The 26,140-nt window shown below is 37.5% G+C and overlaps 1 protein-coding gene across 7 annotated transcripts in view; it reads left to right on the forward strand.

Moving 5' to 3' along the window:
* Positions 1–26,140, forward strand: part of TPP2 (tripeptidyl peptidase 2) — an 81,876-nt gene that overhangs the window by 13,044 nt on the left and 42,692 nt on the right. For all 7 annotated transcript variants that reach the window (XR_002917261.3, XM_009248763.4, XM_054528669.2 and 4 more), the window contains exons 3-13: positions 4,087–4,182; positions 6,376–6,480; positions 8,703–8,827; positions 12,848–13,011; positions 16,683–16,837; positions 17,524–17,600; positions 19,131–19,258; positions 19,733–19,832; positions 23,582–23,730; positions 25,288–25,403; positions 25,925–26,093. Coding sequence is in view for 6 of the 7 variants with exons in the window: in XM_009248763.4 (XP_009247038.1) it covers positions 4,087–4,182; positions 6,376–6,480; positions 8,703–8,827; positions 12,848–13,011; positions 16,683–16,837; positions 17,524–17,600; positions 19,131–19,258; positions 19,733–19,832; positions 23,582–23,730; positions 25,288–25,403; positions 25,925–26,093 (1,384 nt within the window). In the remaining variant the exon portion in view is untranslated. The remainder of the gene's footprint in view (positions 1–4,086; positions 4,183–6,375; positions 6,481–8,702; positions 8,828–12,847; positions 13,012–16,682; positions 16,838–17,523; positions 17,601–19,130; positions 19,259–19,732; positions 19,833–23,581; positions 23,731–25,287; positions 25,404–25,924; positions 26,094–26,140) is intronic.

Raw genomic sequence — 26,140 nt, forward strand, 5'->3', positions numbered from 1 at the left:
CCATCCATCCATAAAATGTACTCACACACATGTTCAGTTTAATTTTTTTCAGGGATGTGCAGGTGTTTAGATATTTTGCAGTAGTCAATAAAAGGAAGAATTATTAATCACTGGGATTCTGACTAGTTGCATCTCTGCAACTCTTTAGTACACAGTTTTCAGAAAGCAGCACAATGAAGTCTTCAGGTTTCTTTGATGTAGTCATGCATTTATTTATTTATTTATTTATTTATTTATTTATTTATGACAGAGTCTTGCTCTGTCGTCCAGGCTGGAGTGCAGTGGCGTGATCTTGGCTCACTGCAACCTTCGTCTCCTGGGTTCCAGCGATTTTCCTGCCTCAGCCTCCCAAGTCGCTGGGATTATAGGGGCCCGCCACCATGCCCGGCTAATTTTTTGTATTTTTAGTAGAGACGGGGTTTCACCATGCTGGCCAGGCTGGTCTCGAACTCCTGACATCAGGTGATCCACCCACTTCGGCCTCCCAAAGTGCTGGGATTACAAATGTGAGCCACCGCGCCTAGCCGTCATGCTTTGAAATGAATTAAATGTCTATAGTCTGTTTTTTCCACATAGCCCATAAACTGCTAACAGACTTTTATTTTTCTGTCAGTTTAAGATCACTGTTAGTTAGGTGCTTTGAACACTTCAGTAGCCTCATTCTCTAAGGATGATATTCCTAGGCTTCCTTGAGAAACCAGTGGTAAGCTGCTTATGGCCGATGGTACTCCCATGAGCAGATAAAAGTACGAAAGTGAATAGAACTTTAAAACCTTTTATTGTAAAATATACATACATAAAGTACATAAAACACATATATGCAGTTTTATGAATAGTATAGCTAACACCATTGTACCCACCCAGATCAAGATAAAGAGTATTGCCGTACATCAGAAACTTCCTGCATCCTCCTGTATCACAGCCTATTTCAACTTTCGTGCTAATCATTCCTTCGCTTTTTTGTGTGTAGTTTTACCACATCTGTGTGGCTACATAAAATATATTGTTTAGTTTTGAACTTTACATGAACAGTCTCATTTCATTCATAAAATTTCATCATACGTCATTTTTCCCTTGGTGTTGTGAGATTTCAGATTCATGAGACTTGCCCATGTTGTCACGGGCAGCAATGATTAATAAATCATTGCCGTGCAATATGCCATGGTTTGTGCCTACCACATTCTATCCATTCTGCGGTGGTGTGTGTGTATCCTGTGCACGTGTGTGTGGATGTCTCCAGGATGTGTGCATAGGAGGAGAATTGCTGAATCATGGAGATATGTCACTAGGTCATGCCAAACAGTTTTTCCAAGTGCTTGTTTGTTTGTATTTTAATTGGACAGGACATCTCCTTGACCAAGCGTTTGTATTAAAAGACATTTCCAGGCCAGGCACAGTGGCTCACACCTGTAATCCCAGCACTTTGGGAGGCCAAGCACTTTGGATCATCTGAGGTCGGGAGTTCGAGACCAGCCTGACCAACATGTCGAAACCCCCTCTCTACTAAAAATACAAAAATTAGCTGGGCGTGGTGGTGCACGCCTATAATCCCAGCTACTAGGGAGGCTGAGGCAGAGGTTGCAGTGAGCCAATATGGCGCCACTGCACACCAGCCTGAGCGACAGAGCGAGACGACTCCTCAAAAAAATTAAAAAAATACATTTCCACTAGCAGTGTGTAACAAGTGTTTTCTGACCCCATGATCATAGAGATATTCTCCTAATATTTCTAAGAAGTGTCACAGCTTTTCTCTTCTGTTTGTTCTAGAATTCACCTGGAAGTGATTTTATATGCTTAGTTTGAAGAGTTCTGTTTCCTTTTTTCTGTAAAAAGACCCATTTGTCCCAACACCATGTGTTCCACAATTTTCACTCTAATTTTTAGTGCCTTCCTTTCACTTGGCACCTTTCAAAATGTGGTGAGCTTCTGAAGTCTCTTTTGTATTCTCTTTGTCCCTTTGTTTTTGGATGCTTCCCCCACTTCCTTTATTCTAATTTTAGTAGCATTTTGGAAGGAAGCACAGTACCTTTTTCATTTTACCACGTTTAACTGGAAGTCATTTTAAAAATCAACACTTAGTCTTAAATATTTTTGGTTTTTAAAAAAAATAAAATAAAGATAAATCCAGGCATAATGAATGACTTGGCCAGATTCAGCATGGTACTTAGATGCAGTGACAGCCAAAGGAAACTGTGCGTGTGCCCTGGCCTGTGTGATGAGGCTGGCAAGACTGAAATCATTTGGAAGCAAAAGCCTCTAAGAGGGCTTCACTGCATGGTACCCTAACACTCAGATGACACTTGGCCCGTTAAGAAGAATATTTGATTTGTTAGGCATCCTCTCTTTAAGAGAGTCAGAGAAATGAGGTGTAATTGGTAATTAAAAAGATTACGTGTATCATATGACAATCAGTGTTAATACATTGTAGTTACTGTGTTATTAGAACCATTTTTAAGATACCAATCTAAAATGGTCAAATGTAAAGATTTTCTTAGAAAAAATAACTTTGTTTATGTAGAATACTCAAATATGCAAAATAAAATTTCATAATTGCCTCATAAAGTTAGCTTTACTCTAACTTGGCTAAAGTTAGATCAGATGGCCCTGATTATAACTTTTATCTGATTTTTTTGGTGTAATTTTTGTAACTAGTCTGCCTTCCTGGTAAAAAGATACATAGTTGTGATTTGAGGTGTATCTGGTTCCCTGGACCGTGCAGACTTTGATCTCATTTATAATTAAATTATGTCTATGGGATTGTTTTTATTGTACTTTATGTTTTTTTAAGAAATTATGATTAAATATAACTTAACGCCTTTCTATTTTGCAGTTATTTTAATTAGTTACTTCATTTAATCTTTTGGCATTTCATGATTTTCTGTAATGTCTTTGTACAAAGAAGTTGCTGCTGGCCACCTGTGTAGTGGGACAGTAGTGAATAAATACTCAGAATTTAAAAGCTAGTGACTACTTCCCTTTTTGTTGTTGCAGTGCTTTATTGTTTTGCCATGGGCTGTTGCAAACACATTAAAGTTCAGAATGCCTGTTCTCTAAAGAAGGTTCAGTTTTGAGTGAAAAGTGCTAGCTTGTATGCCAGCGTGTTTGAAATTACACATTCTGCAGACATCCAGTTGATTTGGAAGTAATTAATGGCACAGAGGCCTTCAAAAGGTCACTATTTAGTATTAGCTCCTTGAAGCTCTGTGAATGATTGTTTTCCTCTATTTAGTTGTGAGGAAATTTCATCCAAAAGTTTTCCGCCTGGTAAGTAATTGGATGAAGGTCATGGGGATGAGTTAAAGATATTGCACAAGTGAGGATTGATGAGGCTACCAGCTCTGAGTGTTTCAACCTTGTCATTTATACATATTTAAAAGTTGGTTTTGATGACCACGGTTCCATGATTGCAAAGAATATGAATACCCTACATTTTCTTGATTGATCATTCATGTTGGTTGATGCTCAGTTCACTTTTTTGTTCACAAGAATAAGGTAGAGGTTTTCTTCCTTTTACAGATAAAGAGGTAGAAGCCTGTGGGTTCCTTCTAGTTAGTGATAGAGTTTGGATTCAGAGCCAGATTTATCTGACTTTAAATCCCATATCCTTTATGCAGAATTTTTGGTTTCCATGATAGAACTAGGTTCCAGTTTTCAACTTTCCTGTTGTTCGGGCAAGTAATTTGATTTCTCTGCTGCTTTGCTTTCTCTATTGGTAAACTAGGCATACTGTTTGCATCACTCTACTAAAAGTTTAAGTGTTTTAAAATACTTTGAGATAGTTTAAAAGATTATTACAAGATTTTAGCAGTTTATTGAGATAGTGTATGTTGAAAGCACTTTTTAAACCATGAAGCATTGTATAAATGAAAGGTATTATTCTAGTTGAATTATTTATGGATGAGAAAAAAGAAGTGATAAAGACATTAAGTAACTACTTAGAGTATTAAACACATTGTTGTCGTACATGAGCATATTTATCCAATTTAAGCTTATTAGAGTAGAAGGAATATACTTTTTTGCTCAGTAGTGTATCATTGGAATTGGAAAGCATTTAGTGAATGAACAGGTTACCTTTTTTTTCTGTAGATTCCTGCAAGCTGGACAAATCCCTCAGGCAAATATCATATTGGCATAAAAAATGGCTATGACTTCTATCCTAAGGCTCTCAAGGAAAGGATACAGGTAATGTACAATCTGGTACCAATGACTTGTATTCTTCTGACTTGTCTTCTTCCTCAGATTTTATTCCTACTGAAGAAAAATAAATATTTCATAAAATCTCATTAACTCATAGTTTTTTGGGTGGTTGGTGGCTTTTAAACAATGACTGCTTAAAGATTCTGCTCAATGGAATGTCATCCATGTAAAGTCGTGATTCTTAATCTTGGGTACGTGGATAAGTTTAGGCAATCTGTGAATACACTGAAATTATATTCAGATTTTTGTGTTTTTCTGGGAGATGGGATATAGCTTTCACTGGATTTTTGAAGGACTTTTTTATTTGAAAAAGGCTAAAGACAGTGGATTCAAAGTCCAGACCACCTTTTCGTTTCTGTTCCTATAGTTTCTGTGATAATGTCCCTCCCCTGTTTAACTAGCCTTCTTGCTCCCAGTTAGTCATCATTTAGTATTAGGGTAAGTGTTAATCAGTCCTAAAACTGCTGAAGTGTAAGAAGTACCAGTGTGCCATTAGAAAAATAAGAGTGGTAAGCAGAATGATAAAGAGCCTGCTTTAAAACAGTTCAATAGAACTTTCTGTGATAATGGAAATGTTTGAAATGTTCAGTTTCTGCTCTAACCATTATGGTAGTCACTAGCCATGTCGCTCTTGAGAATTTGAAATATGTCTAGTGTGACTGACGAATTGAAATTTTATCTTATGTAATATTTTAAAATTAAAATAGTGTCATGTGGCTAGTGACTACCCTATTGAGAATGCTGATACAAGTAGCTGATACAAGTACCTGATACAAGTCCAGGGTTGCAGCTGTAAAATAAAGTATAATCCTGGGAAGTGAGCTTGATGGATAAGATTTGTGGGCCCTTGCCTCTATAGTGTTATTTCCCCAAGGGCCTGTGAAGCATAAGAAGTTACTCAGATTACCTTATTTGTCAGTTTCTAATCATTCTGCGAAACAAACAAGAATAATGCATATAACTTCTATTACATAATATGTTATTTTAAAATTTCAGGCTGGAATGCAGTGGCATGATCACAGCTAATTATTGCCTCAACCTCCTGGGCAATCCTCCCGTGTAGTTGGGACTACAGGCACGCACCACCACACCCACCTAATTTTTGTATTTTTTGTAGGGGTGGGGTTTCACCATGTTGCCCAGGCTGGTCTCGAACTCCTGGGCTCAAGTGATCTGCCTGCCTCATTCTCCCAAAGTGCTGGGACTACAGGTGTGAACCATTGCATGACTGCATTTTATATAGTATATTAAATGTAATCAGCTGTGTTGATAAGATGTAATTTAATATGCAAATACAGTGTTGTTAAAGTGGACTGTTCCTTTAGCTGCGTTGGGAGATACCATGAGTTAGACACGGAAGATAAAGGTTAAAACCAATTTCAGTAACAGAGAACCCTGTCAAGTCAAAGAGGATGGAAAAAAAATAGAGAGGGAGGAAATTGAGGAAGCCTGTATTGTCTGTCAAAATGAAGCTGTAGTCTTACTCTAGTCCTCTGCGTACACTAGGCTTATGGCATTTCCCAATTTTGTATGGGCCCAGATTACAACATTTTCTTCCTTTTAATGACTGGGAATTCAGTCAGTATTCTTGGAGAAAAGAAGGTTTTAAATTAGGGAATATGATACCTAAAAATACATCTGGATGTGTCTTGGTAAACTTCTCTTAAACCCTGGGTGCAATGAATTGACTAACCAGTTTTTAATAAGTGATCCATGGCTTTATCTGCTTCATTAGAAACTTTTTTTTTTTTCTTTTTGAGACAGAGTCTCACTGTGTTGCCCAGGCTCGAGTGCAGTGGCTCAGTCTCAGCTCACTGCAGCCTCTGCCTCCTGGGTTCAAGCGATTCTCGTGCCTTAGCCTCCCAAGTAGCTGGGATTACAGGCACCTGTCACCCCACCTGGCTAATTTTTGTATTTTTAGTAGAGATGGGGTTTCACCTTGTTGGCCAGGCTGGTCTCAAACTCCTGACCTCAGGTGATCCGCCTACCTCAGCCTTCCAAATTGTTAGGATTACAGGCGTGAGCCACCACACCTGGCCAAAAATGATTTTTTAAAACCTCTCTATGAGAATTGTGTAGTACCACAACTGTAGCAACAAAGTCCACATATAAATGCCTGTCTAGGTTTACCTGAGTATTTGTCAGCCTAATTGTAAGGTAATTTTTCTGTCTTTGCAGAAAGAACGGAAGGAAAAAATCTGGGACCCTGTTCACAGAGTGGCCCTTGCAGAAGCCTGTAGAAAACAGGAAGAATTTGATGTTGCCAACAACGGCTCTTCTCAAGTTGGTGCTAGTCGATTTCATTTAAACATTACCCTAGAACCATATTCCATAGAATTTTTAGAGAACTAATAGACTGTTTTTTTGCAAGTTTTCTTTTTTCACAAATTTTCTTTTAAGTTGGTTAATTTTACTAATTTTTCCTTTATTATTTATCCTCAAGTCAATGTACATATGTATGAATTTTTAAAATTTAACACATAATACACATAGGGAAAAAGTACATAAATTGTATTTGGTTATGAATTCTCCCTTGAAAGCTGCACCTGGGAATTTCTCTTGTGCCCCTTCCTCGTCATTGCTCCCTTTCTCCTTCCAAAAGACAACCACCGCCTTGACTTCTAACACTGCAAATGATTTTGCCTATTTTGATTTGTGTAAAATGGAACCATATAGTATGGTTTTGTTTTTTGTTTTTGTTTTTTTTTGTTTTTTTTTTTGAGACGGAGTCTCGCTCTGTTCCAGGCTGGAGTGCAGTGGTGTGATCTCGGCTCATTGCAACCTCCGCCTTCCGGGTTCAAGCTATTCTCGCCTCAGCCTCCTGAGTAGCTGGGATTACAGGCACGTGCCACCACACCCGACTAATTTTTTTTTTTGTATTTTTAGTAGAAACGGGGTTTCACCATGTTGGCCAGGCCGGTCTTGAACTCCCAACCTTGTGATCCGCCCACCTTGGCCTCCCAAAGTGCTGGGATTACAGGCATGAGCCATCGTGCCCAGCCTATGTATTCTCTAATTATATGTATTATTGTCACTTTTTTAAAAAGGGATTTCAAAATACTTCATTTTTCAGTTAATATATTAGACCTCAAGGTCCTTGTTTGAAAACATGGGAGGGTGTAGTCCTTGGTTCCTATATACTGATTTGTGGAATTGATACTGATGAGCTGATTATCTCTAAGTCACCTGAATTATTTTAAAAGTAATTAAGATTTCTGGGCTTTATCCCCTGATAATTCTGATTTACTAAGTGGGATGAGAAACAGCATCGATGTTTGTGATAGCCTTTACATGATTGTGATTTGCATGAAATTTAGTAATTATTGGCCAAGATAATAATTTGCTCTCCTACTAGTTTCTGATATGACAGCCTCAGATTATCATAAGGACAAATAACTTGCTCAGGATTGCACAGCTAAGTTGCTGAATTGAGATTTGAATCCACATTTCTTCCCTCTAGGTTAATACTCACACCACACTATTTATAGAAGGCAGTTTGATTTTAAGCAATATTAAGTGCTTTTGATCAAAGACGACTACCTTTTTCAAGAAATTGCCAAATAGTAAATATTTTTAGTACTCTCTCATGACTGCTCAACACTCCCCTTGTGTCATGAAGACCTAGGCAGTATGTAAGTGAACCAGGAAGGCCATGTTCCAGTAAAGCTTCCTTTACACAACTTGGTTACAGGCTAGATTTGGCCCATGCACCATGACTTGTCAACCCCTGCTGGATCTTAATATAGTAACATAGTGAGTCTAGAGATGTTCATCTCAATTTCAGTATTTATATGCCTTTCTATCTCCCAGCTTATTTCTGTTTAAACCAGTCATTTTCCTAATTATTTGAGTACCTAACTTATTTTTTTATATATACTCTAGGTTAGAGAAATGTTTTGGAGAGGTAACACGTGCTAGTGCCAGTTGTTGTCTAGTTTGTACATAATCAAATTTAAAGCACTTGGTTTTGTTCATGACCACAGAGCTAAAATAAGGCTTCACTTACCCCCATTAAATGTTTCTATTTAACATAGCAGTTTCTAAAAGATATAAGATTATTCATGGGTTTTATTATTAATTTGGATTCTTAAGAAATAAATTTGAGATAGAATAGGTCCTGATATAAAAATCTAAAAGTCAATAGATAACCTATTTTGTAGCAGTTTTAGAGTTGCTTTTGGAAATGAGTTAGATAACAAATATGTAACAAACATATCTTGGCTAAATGGAATCACCAACGTGTAGCACAGTGTATTTCCCAAAGCAGGCCTAGTGAGTGAATAAATGAGATTGAGTAAAATAACTGTTTTTTAGATCTGTACTGTATTAATGGATATCTGCTTCATTGAATTGAATGACAAGTTGCATAGATAGAAAAAAATTTTCTTACATTTTTAGGGTAAAATAATTTTACTATTGATTAACATTGTATCTTTGGCTGTATGTTAATACAGCTTTTAGAAGGACAGAATGTACTAATGTTAATCAGTTTCCCAACTGACTAGGCAAATAAACTAATCAAGGAGGAACTTCAAAGTCAAGTGGAATTGCTAAATTCTTTTGAGAAGAAATACAGCGATCCTGGCCCTGTATATGACTGCTTGGTATGGCATGATGGCGAAGTCTGGAGGTAAACTTCATGTATTTTATAGATCTTCATTTACAAATGTTTTCTTTTCTACTCTGAAAAACATTAAATGCTCAGAGCTGCACAGAATTTTGGTTTATTTGTGATGATATCACTCAGCAAAATCATTTGAAGGCCAAATTGGCATCTGGGTAGTTTTGGACAAGCCCCTTGAACTTCTAGTTATAATTATTGACACTAAACCTGACTTTTATCTGATTTAAATAAACATTTCATTAATAATTTATTAGTATGTTGACCATCCATATATTTGTAAATGTTTCCTCATTTGTTAATTGAGATAGTGGTGCTTACAGGGCTTTGTGAAAATTAAATTTGATGTTTCTAGATATAGTAAGCAATCAATGTACGCTATTGCTGCTGCTGTTTCTATTACTAAAACTAATAATAATAATCGATTTATACCAAGTTACCCATCATGTACGTTTTTCAGTTTCTTTTTTAGTGCCTTGTATACTGCATATGTGCTTCTTGGAGTTGGTTAGTCTGCCTTCTTGAGTTACAATCTGCATGAAAACAGGAAGACATTGTTAATACAGATATTCAGCCATATGTGTGCTTTAGGATTTCTGCAAAAAAAAAAAAAAAAACAGGGACTGTTTCTTAAACTTGTAGTCAAGAATTACTTGTAGTCTGCCTCCCTGCTTATATGCAAAGAATTGCATCACAAGGTGGGGCACGTACAGATCATGCCATGACTGCTTCCTCAGTGCTCTCACAATTGTTCACCTTCACGGTGCACCCTTCTTAAAGGAGGGTTCTCCTCCCACGTGTGCAGGTACTAACTCATCTTTCATCAAGGGTGTATACGGTGTTAAGTTGAATGAGAAATTTCTGCTCAATTTGGGGATGATGGTGTTAATAAAATAACTGCACATAACTCTTTCAATCTAGATATTAAATATTAATGCACTTTTGTGTGTATTCATATATGGTGTTTTGTTGTGTGCACATGCATACACATTTTGAAAAATTATTTTCCAGAGGCTTTATACAGAATAGTAAACCTTGATACATCCACCATCTGGGGTAACATGATACAGTCACACTCAGTGATAAGCCTTAGGTGCGTTTTAGTGTGGGAAAGGAGGCAAGGTTAAATTCAAGGAAAATGCTAAATACGAAACAGAGTATATTTAGGAAAGTATATACTACAAAAGAACTTAAAGAAAAACTAAAATATTAGCAGGGATTGAGTAGTGAGGCAATAGGTGGTTTCATTTAAAGTGTTTGCTCTAGGTTCTGAAAACACTGCAGATTACTTTGTCCTAGGAAAAGGAATCCGGAGTCAGGATGTCCAGGGTACCAGTGTGTGTTTCCACAAGGTTTCTTTGGTCTTCAAGGTACTTGATAAAGTGACTCACTTGTAGCAGTTTGTTGACAACTATTCTAAGGGTTTTGTTTAGAACTTTTGAGTTAGAAATGAAATTTAATCTAACATTAAATGAAATAAAATCTGAAATCTCAGAATAACATTTTAGAACATTTTATTATAATAAATGAATATAGCATAATTATACTTTCAGGTGGTACTAGATATAATGTAACTTTTTTGCATAATACAGTATATCCTATAGGGCTTTGATCTCAGAGTTAGATCCAAAATTTTTTGAAGAGAACCTTGAAGATCCCAGGGTACATAAGGTTAATCCAGTCCTGTCTGCAGATGTTCTCATTTCACATTTCAAAAATGCCAACCATTTCTGAAGGGAGGTAAAGTGACCTATTCTTTAAGTACCGTGGGTTTTTTGTTTTGTTTTGTTTGGTGACGAATGTCCAGTCTGTGCTCTCCCTGCCACATTTCTGCTAATTGTTAAGTGCGTATCTCTGCACTTAACGGGTGGCCTCAGATGACTCTGCTCTGAGCATCTGTCAGGACGCAGAGCCTCAGACTCACTGTCACTCCAAATGGAACAAAAACTGGTTGAGAGAAACGGTGTTTACAGAGGATTACATAAAGGAGAAGCTATTAGTTGATTTCTTTACAGTGGATTTTGACCTTGCTTATGTCATGTTTCCTTTTAGATTCTTGGTGAACGCTCTAGATTCTTTCCGTAGAAAATTGAGAGGTGTGAAAATGTCGAGAAATACATAAAACAAAAGCCTTTTCTCATCATCCTCCCCACTTACATGTACCCTGCTCTGTGTATGAGCCTCATTTTCATATCCTTTCTCTGTATTCTAGCTACTACTTGAATTCAGTCAACTAGACCTACTTCAGAAAGTTATAACCTTGCACCACATTCATAATTGTCCTCTGTCGTGTTATTTAGAGAAGTCAGTAATAATTTATGTTTTGATGTGTTGGTTATATTGTTGAGTCACTCCAATGATAGTGGTTATAAGAAACTGACCTGTGGAATGTGTCACTGTATTTGCCGTGAGAATGTTGTTAAGGATGATGATTTCGTTAATTCTTTAATCATGTGGCAGATATTTATTGAGTACCTTCTTTGTACCAGGTTGACACCGTAGAAGTTACTCCATGGACTCTAGACTCCATGGAAGCAAGTGTTGGGAATGTCTGAACCAGTCTAGGAAGCATTGAGAAAGATTTCCCAAAAGTATTAAATCTTAAATTGAGATTTGAAGGATCATCACAGTAAACGAAGCAGAGAGGTAGAAAGGGTGGGGGAAAGATCCGGAGGCTGTTGGAGGAACTGTGAGAAGTTTGGTGTGGCCACAGAGGATATGATGGGAGCAGGAGGTGAGGGAGGTGAGCAGATGATTATTAGGGGCGTTGCTCTGGAGTTTCAATGTTAAGAGCCATTGGAAGACATGGAGGGTTTTCAGCAGGAGTCAAATGTAGGGGCAGAGCAGGCCATCAGCTCATCAGGCAACAGCGGTAAGGAAGAGACTGGAAATAGGCGGACACATTATGGAGATGGGACTGTGCGGTTAGATGGGCTGGGGGAAGGGCAGAGGGAGGACTTCGTAGATGACTTCCAGGGTGGATGCTGGCCGATTGCATACATTTTGGAGACAAGTGCTACTTCTGTAGCATATGGAAGATTTGGTGACATGCATTTTACCAACTAATCTCAAGCCTGATTCTGTTTAATATGTGACTTGTTTGCTCTTTGCTTCATTTTCTCCATGAGTGTTTAGTTTCCTATACCTTCGTATATTCTGTTATTTGAAATTACGTCAGTCATATTAGGGCATGCATAAAAACAAATTTTTTAAGAATCCTTTTTTCCAAAGTGTTGTAATTTGTTAATGAAATATGCTTCAGTATTTATGATAAATCTTCACTCTGTGCTCTACCAGTAGGCTTCTATTAATTTACTTGGCAATTTTGACTGACTTGCATAGCTTGTTAAAATACAGTTCTTGCATTTAAAACATACTTGGAGCTAAAAACATAATATTGAACTTCTAATGATGTTCATTTCATTTATGACTTTTTGAATATTAAGTGTATTTTGTTTTAATCAGGCTATCTTCTGAAGTGGAATATAATTTAAAAACTATTTTAGTTAGTAAAATGGGAAAAACATGAAGGAAGACAAAAATAATGTAGAAAATGCTTTCTGTGAGAAATAAATTTAAGTCTGTTGTAACTATAGGACTGAAGCTCAGTAAAATTCACCTAGTTTCAAAGAGCTTGTGTAAGCTGTTAGATTCTTGAAACCATTACTAAAAGAAGCAGCTGGAAGTTAGACCTAGGCCATGTGTCTGAACTATCCTAAACTGCTCTAAAACTGTAAGCCAAGCTTTAGCTCTAATTCTTAAGAGTCCAGGTGGTTTTTAACCTAGAGTTTTGTGAAGGACAGTATTTTTAAAGCACTTTGTGCATAATTTAAGAACTGGTTCCTGTAAGCTATCTTACCTAATCCTTACTGCCCACTCTATGAAACAGGCTAAACCAGACAGTCATTATATTTATATTTGTTGTGGTAGAAGTAGTAGGATAGTAAAATAGTGGAGAGACTATGTTACATGATTTTTAGAAAGGTAAGAAAATAAATTTTACTGTCGCCATTTCTTTTTAATTAATAGAGCCTGCATTGATTCTAATGAAGATGGGGACTTGAGTAAATCTACTGTGTTGAGAAACTACAAAGAAGCCCAAGAATATGGCTCTTTCGGCACAGCTGAGATGTTGAATTACTCCGTTAATATATACGATGATGGAAACCTGCTCTCCATTGTGACCAGCGGAGGTATCCCATTTCAGATTGACCAGTGAGATATAGATTTATGAGGTGATAAAGTGGTACACTGCGATAGCCCACAGCAACCTTCTAGAGAATTTTAAGCTAGAGATCCTAGCTAAAGGACTAGGTCCAGAATCATAAATGTGATTTGATTTACCTGCAAGATGTTGTTTTTAAGGTCATAACCATGTAGGATCCAGTCCAAGAATATAAGCATGGTCCAACATTAGAAAATCCATCAATAGGCCAGGTGCAGTGGCTCATGCCTATGATCCTAGCACCTTGGGAGGCTGAGGTGGGCGGATCACCTGAGGCTGGGAGTTTGAAACCAGCCTGACCAACATGGAGAAACCCCGTCTCTACTAAAAATACAGAATTAGCTGGGCGTGGTGGCACACGCCTGTAATCCCAGCTACTCGGGAGGCTGAGGCAGGAGAATCGTTGAACCTAGGAGGTGGAGGTTGCAGTGAGCCGAGATCGTGCCATTGCACTCCAGCCTGGGCAACAAGAGCGAAACTCCGTCTCAAAGAAAATCCATCAATAGAATTTATCTCATGAACAGCAATTTTGCCTCGAAATCTTAACTCTTGAGAAATTCACCCATGAGTACAGAGAATTAGATAAAAGAATCCTCACGACGGCGCTCTGTGTGATTTCAAAAAAGTTGGAAACTAAATACCTATTAACAAAAAAATAGATTTTTTAAATAACTGTGTGTTATTCTTACTATGAAATACAGTCATCCTTTGGTATGTGGCCGGGATTGGTTCTAGAATGTCCCTCAGATGCTCAAGTACCTGATATAAAATGACATAGTGTTTGTGTATAACCCACACACATGCTCTCCCATTTACTTTCAGCATCTCTATGTGACTTCTAATACCTTATAGTATGTAAGTGCTATATAAATAGTTGTTATACTATAGTTTTTTAATATTTATATTTTTGATCTGTGGTTGGTTAAATTGCATCTAGTTGGTGCGGAACCTGTGGATACAGAGGGCCGAATGTATTATATAGCAATCAAAGTGCTGTGTGTATAAACCCCTAATACATAAATTACATTGAAAAAACATGTATTGATGATAAAATTTGTAAAACTCTAAAACATGCCGAATAGTACTATGCAGTGTTTATGGATATGTGTGTTTATATGGTGAAAATGTTAAATATATAGATGGAAAGATTATGCACACCAGCTCCAGGATGGTGGCTACTTCTGGGGGAAGTTCTCCCTCCCTGGGTGGGGGGGAGAAAGGAGAATGAAGTGGGATGACTTTAACTCTTTAACGTCCCCCTCCTACCTCCCAGTTCATTGAGGTATAGCTTAAGTACAAAAACTTCACATACATACATATACATAATTTGATAAGCTTTTATGTAAATATATCAATATATCCAGGAAACCACCACAATCAAGGTAATGAACATACTCAGTACCCCCAAAAGTTTGCTCTCTTTATTATCCAGCCTTTCTCCACCCACATCCCAGGGAACCACTGATCTGTTTTCTGTCACTCCACATTATTTCACACTTTCCAGAATTTTATGTAAGTGGAATAAAAAATATGGTTTTCTTTCCTTCACTTAGCATAATGATTTTGAGATTCATTAATGTTATGATTATAAAGTTGGCTCTTTATTTCTGAGTAATAGTTCTTTATATAGCTACACCACAGTTTGTTTATCCAGCTTCCCATTGATGGACGTTTAGATTGTTTTGGTATCTGTCAACATATATTTTTATTTATTTTGGGGCTGATAGCTGAGAGAACCAGTTGGATATGGTAAATGTGTACTTAACTTTTTTTTTCTTTTCTTTTTTTTTTTTTTTTTTGCGACAGAGTCTCGCTCTTGTCACCCAGGCTGGAGTACAGGTGGCACGATCTCAGCTCACTGCAACCTCTGCCTCCCAGGTTCAAGTGATTCTCCTGCCTCAGCCTCCTGGGTAGCTGGGATTACAGGCGCGTACCACCACACCTGGCTAGTTTTTGTATTTTTAGTAGAGACAGGGTTTCACCATGTTGGCCAGGCTGGTATCAAACTCCTGACCTCGTGATCCACCCGCCTCGGCCTCCCAAAGTGCTGAGATTATAGGTGTGAGCCACCACGCCCGGCCACTTAACTTTTTAAGAAATATTCAAGCTGTTACCTAAAGGGGCTGTACCCTTTTCACTTCCACCGCGGTGTATGAGAATTCCAGGTGCTCTGTATCCTCAGCAACACTTGCTGTGGTCAGTCTTAATAGTGGTCATTCTAACTGGTGTAAGGTATTTTGAAGGAAAAAATCACATTAAAATTGTGCTCTCCCAATTTTATCTGGGGGAAGAAATAAGAAAGCCAGAATCCGCAACATTGGGCGAATGTTTTCTTGCATGACAGCAGCTGGCTAGAGCAGAGGAGTCTCAGCATTGCTGCAGACCCTGTTCAAAGCCACATAGAGATGCCTGCCTACTTTTCCCGGAGCTCCAACACACTGTAGTCCCCAAACATTAAGGCCCAGTGCCAGTTGTCATTTATCATTGTGCTTGTATTATTGTTTTTCTGAGAGTAGTGGGATATTTCTCTATATTCATGTCTTTTAAGAAACTTTTTCACTAAAAGGCTAGTTTTTTGTTTTAGTATTTATATATAACATGTACAAAAACAGATACAAATCACAAGTTGTACAACTCTTTGAATTACCACAAAGTGGACACTTCTTTGTAACTACAACTCAGGTCAAGAAATGAAACATAATGAAACTCCCATCATGCCCCTTCCTAACCAGTAACGTACCCTCCCACCTCCTACAGTTAACTACTGTCCTGATCTCCATTGCCACATTAGTTTGGACCATATGATGTTGCTGTTTTTGTGATCCGAAATGATACAATAGTGGCAGTTTCAGATGGTTCAGCGTTTTTTTCATTTATATGAAAATTCAGTATCCATTTTTGTATGTGACTTCTTTAGTTCAGCCTTATTTTTGTGAGCTTTATCTCATAGTACATAGTAGTAGTTTATATTTATTGCTGTATAATTGTCAGTTCTATGAATTGATGTACATGTAACCATTTACTGTTAATGAATCTTGTGGTTGTTTTTAGGTTTTTGAATTTTATAAACAGTGCTGCCATGAACATTTTTGTGGGTGTCTTAGTTACACGTGCACACATTTTGGTATTGTGTGTAGCTAGAGGTAGGATGGCTGGCTCATAGGCTGTGGCAGTGTTCAGCTTTCACTCCAGCCAGCAGTGTATGGTATGTACTTCCATCCACACTTGCTTTGTCAGCCTTTAACATTTTGGCAATTCTAAAAGGTATGTAGAAGCATCTTTTTGTGGCTGAATTTGCGTTTCCCAGATGACGAATGAAATTAAACATCTTTTCGCTTTTCGTGTGTCTGTTTGCCCTTTGGGTATCTTCTTTTATAAAATGCTTTTTCAAATGTTTGAAGGGGGGATTCTCCCTTTCTTTAATTGTGAATTTGAAAGATTTTTATATATTCCAGATATAAGCTGTTTGTCAGCTATATATGTTGCAAATACTTTTCCTTTGTGACTTGAGTTTTTGCTCTCCGTGAACAGGGTAGCAGAGTAATGTGTATTCTTTTTATCATGATTAATAATATGCAAATTGAATAAACTTTCAGTCCATGACAATGTTTTGTCATTTCCCCACCTTTGTGTCTCTAGGAGCTCATGGGACACATGTAGCTAGTATAGCTGCTGGACACTTTCCAGAAGAACCTGAACGGAATGGGGTAGCTCCTGGTGCTCAAATTCTTTCCATCAAGATTGGTGATACAAGACTAAGCACAATGGAAACAGGCACAGGCCTCATAAGAGCTGTGAGTGTTTGTGAGTTGTTGATTCAGAAGATTAATGATTAATGATCTTGGATATTTTTAGGTTTATAAGTGCTCCTGGTTTACCAAGAATACATTGAACTATATATAGTGTACAGTACTTTAACAAAGCAAAAATATTTACTAATTTATTTTTAAATTATTTTTATTAAATATTATTAGGATAAGTTATTTGGCCTAACCTTTGTGAAAAAATTACTTACTTCATACTCATCATTTCTAGCAAATCTCCTAACAAGCAATTTTGAGATATTTAAAAAGAAAGGCCTCTTAGCCAGCTTTCTCTGTCAGCCTAAGAGGAATTTAAAACCTCAGCTAATATTCTGTACGTCATTTTAACGTAGGAAAGTATATTTAATTTTAGTGATTTTTTAACCTAGGAAGGACCATTCCATTCCCTCTACCTCTCTCCCCCTCTAACCCCACTCTTTTCTAGAAATGCTAGTTTTTGTTTTTTTTTTTAATGACTACTTTTTTATGTGTCTCCTCCTACCTTTTTGTGTTTATGTGCTTATATGTCCAGGTATATGGTGATATGCCTGGAGGTAACTTATAAATTAGAATATGATTAGCTAAGAAACTATAGGATTATATATATGCCCTTATTTTACTGGCTAATCTGTTTCTGTAAATTGCTGCCTAAACTAGACTCTTAATCTTTTTAATAGATGATAGAAGTTATAAATCATAAGTGTGATCTTGTCAACTACAGTTACGGAGAAGCAACTCACTGGCCAAATTCTGGGTGAGTGTTCCTTGACAGTTGTTAGCCATAGAACCTTAGCCAGAGAAGAGTATTAGATGTTTTTCATAAGTGGATTGAATGTCACAGTGGAAGAAAGAACAGTTGCAGTAGTTAGATGATAACTGTGTGTCTCGTAGGCCTCACGCCCCCCATTCCTGTGGTCACATCTGTGATGATGTTAATGCCATTCACTGCACCATGCCTGAAGTCTCAACTCTGAGCATTTCTGTGCTGTCCTTTGTGGCTCTTCCTTAGTTAGGTCTCCCTCACAGTTCTTCTGAGATATGCAACCCACAGACTCCTCTGGTGTTTTTTCACTGTCAGATGCACTGCATCCTCACTTCTCTTCCCAGGCAATTTGGATCTGACAGTCTGTCTGTCATTATAATTACTAGTTCCACAAGCACTCTGAAGCCATCCTCAGTTGTATATACATACCGGACAGGTGCCCAGACTTGCTGAAGTTTTGCTATTCTCTTTAGTGACTTGCATCTCATCTGCAAAACTTACTGTTGGTTGCATATATTCACTAACTCGGTCAGTTTTCACATCTCCTCAATCCATTCTAGTGTGTCTAGGATGCACCCCCACTCCCCTCCTTCCTCGTTGCCTTCATTGTCTTTTTGCTGCCGAATCCAGTGTCATGGCCTTGACCTAATGTTACCTTCCTTTTTTTCTTCATAGTAGTAGCTATTTGAAATTACCTTGAGTATTTACTTATTGATCATCTCTCCCCCATTCCCGTCACCAAGCTAGCTATCATCTGGTTTTTAAGACATCACTTTACGGTCCTTGTAACATGCACCCTGTTATCATGAGTCATTTCATTCTTCCCTCTTCTCTCACTTCTTTATTTTACTTAAGTGTATTTCTTTCTCTACTTTAACTTTCATCCTCTTGAAGTCCTCTTTCGCTAATATTCTTCCCTTTCTCAGATACTCACACTTACAGCTTTGAAGGGTCCTGTGCATGGCTCTGTACCTTTTTAATGTTAACTTCATTTTCTTCTTCATGGTATAACCTCATCTCCTTTACTTAATGTCAGTAAATTTTTCTTGTTTGCTGTCAAACTCTAAGCAGGTTTCTTACACTTTAAAATCTTGCTCTTAAGTTCTTCCTAGTGCCTTAGTTACCTTTGCCACAAAAGATTCTGGTTCTTTTGGTTAATTTCTACTCATAATTGTATGTACGAATCTTCTGAGGTGTGTCTTCAGGACTATGTTAACTGGGGGTTGGAAATAGAACCACCTATTGCCCGAGTCACTACTAATATTTTACTACCTTGTAGTATATTTTCCCATATATATTGTTTTGCATCTAGCATTTTTCCCACATTTAATTTTGCCTTATAACTGCTTCCCTACCCTAAAGCCCAAGTAGGGTATATCACTTAGAATAGCTGTATCATGTTCCACCAAGGGTGGATGTACCAAAATTTATGTAACCATATATTTAAACAAGGTTTTGGTACTATATACACTTTGGGAATAGAGGCTGATTATATGTTCAAAGGAATTCTCTCTTTTTCAGGAGAATTTGTGAAGTAATCAATGAAGCAGTATGGAAGCATAATATAATTTATGTTTCAAGTGCTGGAAATAATGGCCCATGCCTGTCTACAGTTGGTTGTCCAGGTGGAACTACATCAAGTGTGATAGGTTAGTTTCCTGTTTTAGAAATAGATTTGTTTAGAAACAAGCAAACAAAAAACAATAGTTAATGAAATGTTACCTGTATCTCTGCTACACGTAAGACACTGTACACCTTAAGTGTGTCCTCAGGAAACTTACAGTCTAGTAGGGGAACCAGCACATCTAGAACTGACCGTAATTTAAAGTGGACTGAAATAAGTGGTTTCATAGACATACACATGCATGCTTTTAGGTGCATTAGCATATTTAATCTGTAAAATAATCCTGGGAGATAGGTATTTTGTATCCAAAAGCAAAGTTCTTAGTAAAATGTCTGGTACATAGTAGACTTTCCTTGTTTGCTTATTAAATTTTATTCTTCCATTATATTAGAGAGAGGACTGGTGTTGAGAGATTAGGCAGTTTACTCAAGCGAACAGTGGATTTAGAATCAGGATCCCCATTTGTTTTCTTTTCTTAATGATTAAATCCATCCCACAGGTGTTGGTGCTTATGTTTCTCCTGATATGATGGTTGCTGAGTATTCACTGAGAGAGAAATTACCTGCAAATCAATATACTTGGTCTTCTAGAGGACCTAGGTAGGTGCAGGTAGAACATGGGACCATTACGTATATTTGGTTAAACTTTACATTGTTGAGAAGGGCAGAGTTTTAGATAAGTTTGCTAGTTTTTTTCTGTTGGTTTTTACTTTTTTTCAGTATTTTCATTTTGATTAACAGTCTCATCTCAGGGACAGATAATTAAAATAAATGAAATAGTTTCATTGTTACATGGAGAACATCACTATTCTGAGTATAAATTCTTATTCCTATATCCATAATTCTTCATTTATAAGAATCTAAAGAAAAAGTAGGGACTTGGATATCTTTATATAGTAGTGATGGCCTTGTTTTAAATAATTTTTGATATTTGAACTTTGGTGAAATGAAAGCCCTAAAGCTTTTATAAAACATCACAGTCATAGGGCCCACATACCTGTGGCTCATGTTTTTGAAGTTATAACTTACTTTGAGCAATTTTGGGTGAGATCCAAAAGTAAACAAGTTCTGATTGAGAAATGAAGTTTATCTCTTTTGGTTCCCTGAAGCCTTCTGAACTGCATTTATCTGATTCTGCGAACTGATTTTCTCAAGAGGTATATTAAGTCCTAATTTACGTAATTCTTCGTTATACCATCAACGGGTACATGCACCTTCTGAAAAATAAAGCCTATTTTAATTCATCTCTTTGGAGTTAATTTATAAAAAGAATAGACTTTGAATTTAGTTCAGCAAATACCTTAGTGCCTACAGTGGGCAAGGCATAAACGAACAGTTTGTGATCTGAGTTTCAAATGCCATTTTAGTATGATGGAACTCCAGAGGTGGGAGCAATCACTTGAACCCTTCGTGGAGGAGATGGTATTGAAGTTGGCCTTAAAGGATGGGTAGGATGTTGAGAGACAGAAGAAAGGAGTTCTATATGCCAAGAATAACATGAACCCAAAGATGAGCAGGTTTCAATGTAAAGTTTTTTGAGGACATAACTAGTAACTGAGTATGTTTGAAGTATAAGATTAGTGGGGAATATTGGAAGATAAGATTAGAAAAATTGATTGTGCTCAGGTGAGATGCAATAATGTTATATTCTTTGAGTTACAGATATCTTCCTCATTTTCTCTAGGTGATTTCCTCTTTAAAAAATAAACTTATCTTAGTAGCTTATTATAAAATGTCATTGAAAACAACCAGGCCATGGACATCCACATGGATCAGAAAGCTTTGCTTTGCACTGTCATTGTAGACTGCCCCTGCCAGCCCAGCTAAAGACACTCAATAAGAGTGGCTTAGGAGAAGAGCCAAAAGTCAGCAAAGCTGGATGTGTTTTATGTTCAGTTAATAAAAGTGTAAAATTATTAAACTTATTCTCGTCTAAAACTGAGTTTGGAATTTTAAGTTTTATCTTATTATCAATGTAAAAATAAAGTATTAGAGAATGTTTAAACCAGCCTTTGCTGATACTCACCATAGAGCATTTAAAGAATTATTTTAAGAAAACACCAAGGAGTTCATGAATTATGGGGGAAGCTTGGATTAAAGTAGATACTGATTCACAAACCAGATGTTCTAAGAATTGAATTTGTTTCATTTTTCATAAACATGAAATATTATTAGAAATAATTTGCTTTAATTATTACATTAGATGGTACAAAATATGAAACATTGACTAATGGTCACTGAACAGAGCATGTTCTGTAATCTTTGAAAAACGCTGCCTCTGCATCAGCATTGACTGAGACACACAGCATCTACTGACTTCCAGGCATTTGCACATGTGGCATATTTCTTAAAGACGTATTACCAAATGTCTGGGCTGGATGCAGTGGCTCACGCCTGTAATCCCACCACACCACTTTGGGAGGCCAAGGTAGGTGAATCACTTGAGGTCAGGAGTTCAAGACCAGCCTGGCCAACGTGGTGAAATCCCATCTCTACTAAAAATATAAAATTTAGCTGGGCATGGTGGTGGATGCATGTAATCACAGCTACATAAACAGGTCATGAAGTTTTATTATATATTGTAATTGAGAAGAAAAATATTACTGGCTTTTTTTGAATTTTAAGGAAACATTTCTGTTTCATGAGACTTTTTTTTTTCTTTCCTGAAACAGAGTCTTGCTCTGTCACCCAGGCTGGAGTGCAGTGGCATGATCTCGGCTCACTACAACCTCCACCTCTCAGGTTCAACCAGTTCTCCTGCCTCAGCCTCCCAAGTAGCTGGAATTACAGGCGCTCACCACCACACCGAGTTAATTTTTGTATTTTTAGTAGAGATGGGGTTTCACCGTGTTGGCCAGGCTGGTCTTGAACTCCTGACCTTGTGATCTGCCTGCCTTGGCCTCCCAAAGTGCTGGAATTACAGGTGTGAGCCACCGCGCCCAGCTGAGACTCATTTTTAGAATACTCATTTAAATACCTAGAAATGCTTTATCATTTACCACTTTAACAGGCTAGTGGAAAATTAATAAAGAACAATAAGTAGTCAGAATTCATGACTCTTTCCAGTTATTTTTTCCAATGCTATCAAATACCAATGCTCATTCTGAACACCATTAGGCAATACAGTGCAAACAAGAAGGTAGAAAATCACCCTAAACCTTGTTATCTGTGATATGTACAGATGACGTATTGATGAACATCCTTTTAGTTATTCTCTCGTGAATTAGTAGAAGATGACATTGTTCAGGCAATTTGTAGCCTACTTGTCATTCAGTATTACATTGTGAACATCTTTACAGGTCAACAGATATTTACCTAATAGTAATTGTTCTAAGATATTTCCTAAAAGAGGTGCCGTCAGCCCATTTCAAGAGGAATATATATGTATTGCTTTCAGTTCTCTATAAAAATGTAAAGCCAAATTGCTCTAGTGTTTCTACCCAAGAGTAAAAATAGTTCACTCAGTTGGGAGAATGGTATAAGGAGAGTCTGGCAGCCTCTGTGGGGAATGTATGGCCACTTTGCCAGGGAGGCGGAAGTAGTGTGCTATTCTGTGCCAGTCCTTCTTTACTTGGGGCAGAGGACAGAGCTTTGTTGGATGATAATGTGGTTATGAATTCTAAGGGCTTTAATTCATCAGACTTTGCTTGGTTGACGCCCTGAGCTGGGCAGTCCTGTTAGACATAGCTGTCCAGTATGGCAGCAGTCAGGGACGTGAGGTTAGTCTGTGTTAAGATGCGCTTTACGTATAAAATGTACACCAGATTTCAAAGACTTGGTACAAAAAAACAGTGTCAACTAATTCATTTTTCTTTTTTTCTATTAATTACATGTTGAAATGCTAATATTTTTGCTATGTCTATTTAAACATATTAAAATTAATTGCATTAATGTCTTGTTAGCTTTTTTTAGGTGTGGCTTATAGAAAATGTTAATTTATATCGCCCACATTATATTTCTATTTTACAGTGCTATATTAGACCTTAAACAGATAGAAAGTTTCTTATTACAGATAAGAGAGAAGTACATTCATCAAAGAGTCAGAACAGTGACATTTATTTTCTCTCTCTAAATATACCTGACACTATGGCCTGTCACACATGCCCAGATATGTACATACACACAGACATTTCTGTACACTTAGAAGGAAAAAATAAATGCTGCCTTTGGGAAAATGGCTATGCTGGGTGTTTTCCCCCATTGATTCTTAATATGTTTGTCATTAGTTGTAATGAGTGCAGTTAGTACACAGTGTTATACTATTGGATTTAACTGGTGGCCATCTTAAAAATGCCCATGTATGTTTAGCTTTCACCATCCTAAGCAGAGTTCAATGGCTTTCCATTTAGTGCTGACGGGGCCCTTGGTGTGAGTATCAGTGCACCAGGAGGAGCCATTGCTTCTGTTCCTAACTGGACACTGAGAGGGACGCAGCTAATGAATGGAACATCTATGTCTTCCCCCAATGCATGTGGAGGCATTGCGCTGATCCTTTCAGGTAAGCGTGTTCCTTATTGTCCTTATATTATTGCAGACCGATATTTTTGTTTTCTGAAGCTCTCATGGTAAGAACATGTGGTAGAATTGATAATTCCCTGGGCACAAAGTAGAGTTTAAGGTAACGAATAACTTAGTGATAATGATAATTTGAGTGTTTATTCAGCAGTATATTTGTTGGCTGTCCACTGTTAACAACTGTCAAGCAGTATTTTAGCTCTGGGGCTAAATTAGTGAGCAAAGCATCAAAAATACCTGCCTATGTGGAGGTTACATCATTATATATATTATAGTTGGGATAAACAGAATTTGAACAAAATAAAAAACTGTAGATGTTGCAAATGGATGCTGTGAGCAAAATGAGGTAGAAAGAGAAGGAGGGATTTCTAGAGTGGTGCACAGGATTAAATAGAGTGGCACTGGGTTTAGCCAGGACTCAGATTTAGGGTAACCAGGCTGCTGTGAAGGTCCCTCCTCAGAAACATCCCTCTTTAAGTTGTCTCTCTTCTGCCTCCTTTCTTCATCCCTTTTCTGACCCACACCACAGTTTCTTCTGCTCACCACATCTCAGCATGGCCTGTCCACACTGGTGCTACCAGCATAAGCCTGTGATGATGTACCACTGTCAAGTGCTACATCCTTTTCTAGGTTGAGCCCACACTCTTAGGATGGATCCTAAAATGACCCTCTTTCTAGTTCTCTTCAGCCTTACCAGATATTTCAAGGCCTCTTGGCCTCCATCTTTGGGTGTACTACACTCTGCCTCGAAGTCCTGTCTGCCATGTTGTGGCCTTGCAGACTCCTGTACATTCTCTAAGAGGCAACTCATCTGTCAGTTCCTCTGATGGAGCGTCACCTTTTTTGGATTCTCACAAAACTGGTCACTTCCTTGATTTGCTGTTATAACTTCAAAATGTTTCCATGCTTGTGTTGTGTCTGACAATATCATCAATGTTTATGTGTTTGATGAGCTCTGGAGAGGACAAGAATGATATAGCACTCATCTTACGAATGGGTGGCCTCCATATTCTTCCCATAAAACAGTAATTCCCAACCTGGCTGTACCCTAGAATCATCTGAGAGTTGTTTAATACATAACTATCTCTGGGACAGTCCTCAGAGATTCTGATTTAATTGGTCTGTCATGAGACCTCAGCATCTTTTTTGCTTGAGTTCCCCTGGGGTTTATAACATACGGTTGGGTTGAACACCACAGCCAACAGCCATCATGTTTAACCCAGCAGTGTTTTAAAGAAAATGTCATTCACATGCTTTTAGGTATCTGCTTTGTGCGTTTATATTATGCTACAAAACCCACACCAGAGTCTCTGCCCACCACATAATGAGAACACAGTGATTTTTGTGGAATGAAGCCTTCATATAATGCAAGCAGTTTGAGTCAGACTGTTTAGTTCAGGTCTTCAAAAAAGATTTTAAAATGAGTGTTAGAACACAAGACATTAAAACCAGAGAGTCTACAGGTGATCGTCATACTGGTGGGCGGCTAAGGTTTCAGATAGTGAGTGCTACACTACTTGTTTTTGTTTCTTAATTTTAGGTCTGAAAGCTAATAACATTGACTACACAGTTCATTCAGTCAGAAGAGCTCTAGAAAACACTGCAGTGAAGGCTGACAATATAGAAGTATTTGCCCAAGGACATGGTATTATTCAGGTATTGTTGCCTATATGAAAAATGGGTTGTAAAGCATCATTAAGATAATATCTTAGATATTATTGGGTAATATTTCATTTTATAACAGTGATTCAGTATATCTGAATTATGGATTATATGGCCATAGAACTATAAGCAAAAAGGATACACAAACAAATTTTGTAGTTAAGACAAATCTGTTGCACTAAGATCAAGAAATGTAATAGATGGATGCCATGTAGATGTTAGAAATTCAAAGAAATCGAGGTCAAAAACTGGCCAATCATAATGGCATAGGGATTAGTTCCTAAATTTGGTCACTTGAGAATAACAGTGTGAATAGAGTGGAGTGGAAGATGTGACTGGTATTGTTTCTAAAAATGTAGAATTGTCCTCTTAGTTGGGGTACTAGGTAGTTTTGAGAAGTGAATGTAGACACTAACTTCTTGTTTTACAACTGAAATCAAATTGATTGGCAATTTGCAACAAAATATTTTTTGACCCAACCATTTATATCTGACCATGTATATTCTTTTCACTAGGTTGATAAAGCCTATGACTACCTCGTTCAGAATACATCATTTGCTAATAAATTAGGTTTTACTGTTACTGTTGGAAATAACCGTGGCATCTACCTCCGAGATCCTGTTCAGGTGGCTGCACCTTCAGATCATGGCGTTGGCATTGAACCTGTATTTCCGGAGAACACAGGTCAGTAATAGGCTGGCAGTAAGCTGACGTATTCACATTTGCTGTTT

The sequence above is a fragment of the Pongo abelii genome, chromosome 14 (genome assembly GCF_028885655.2).
Source record: "Pongo abelii isolate AG06213 chromosome 14, NHGRI_mPonAbe1-v2.0_pri, whole genome shotgun sequence".
Taxonomy (NCBI): Eukaryota; Metazoa; Chordata; class Mammalia; order Primates; family Hominidae; genus Pongo; species Pongo abelii.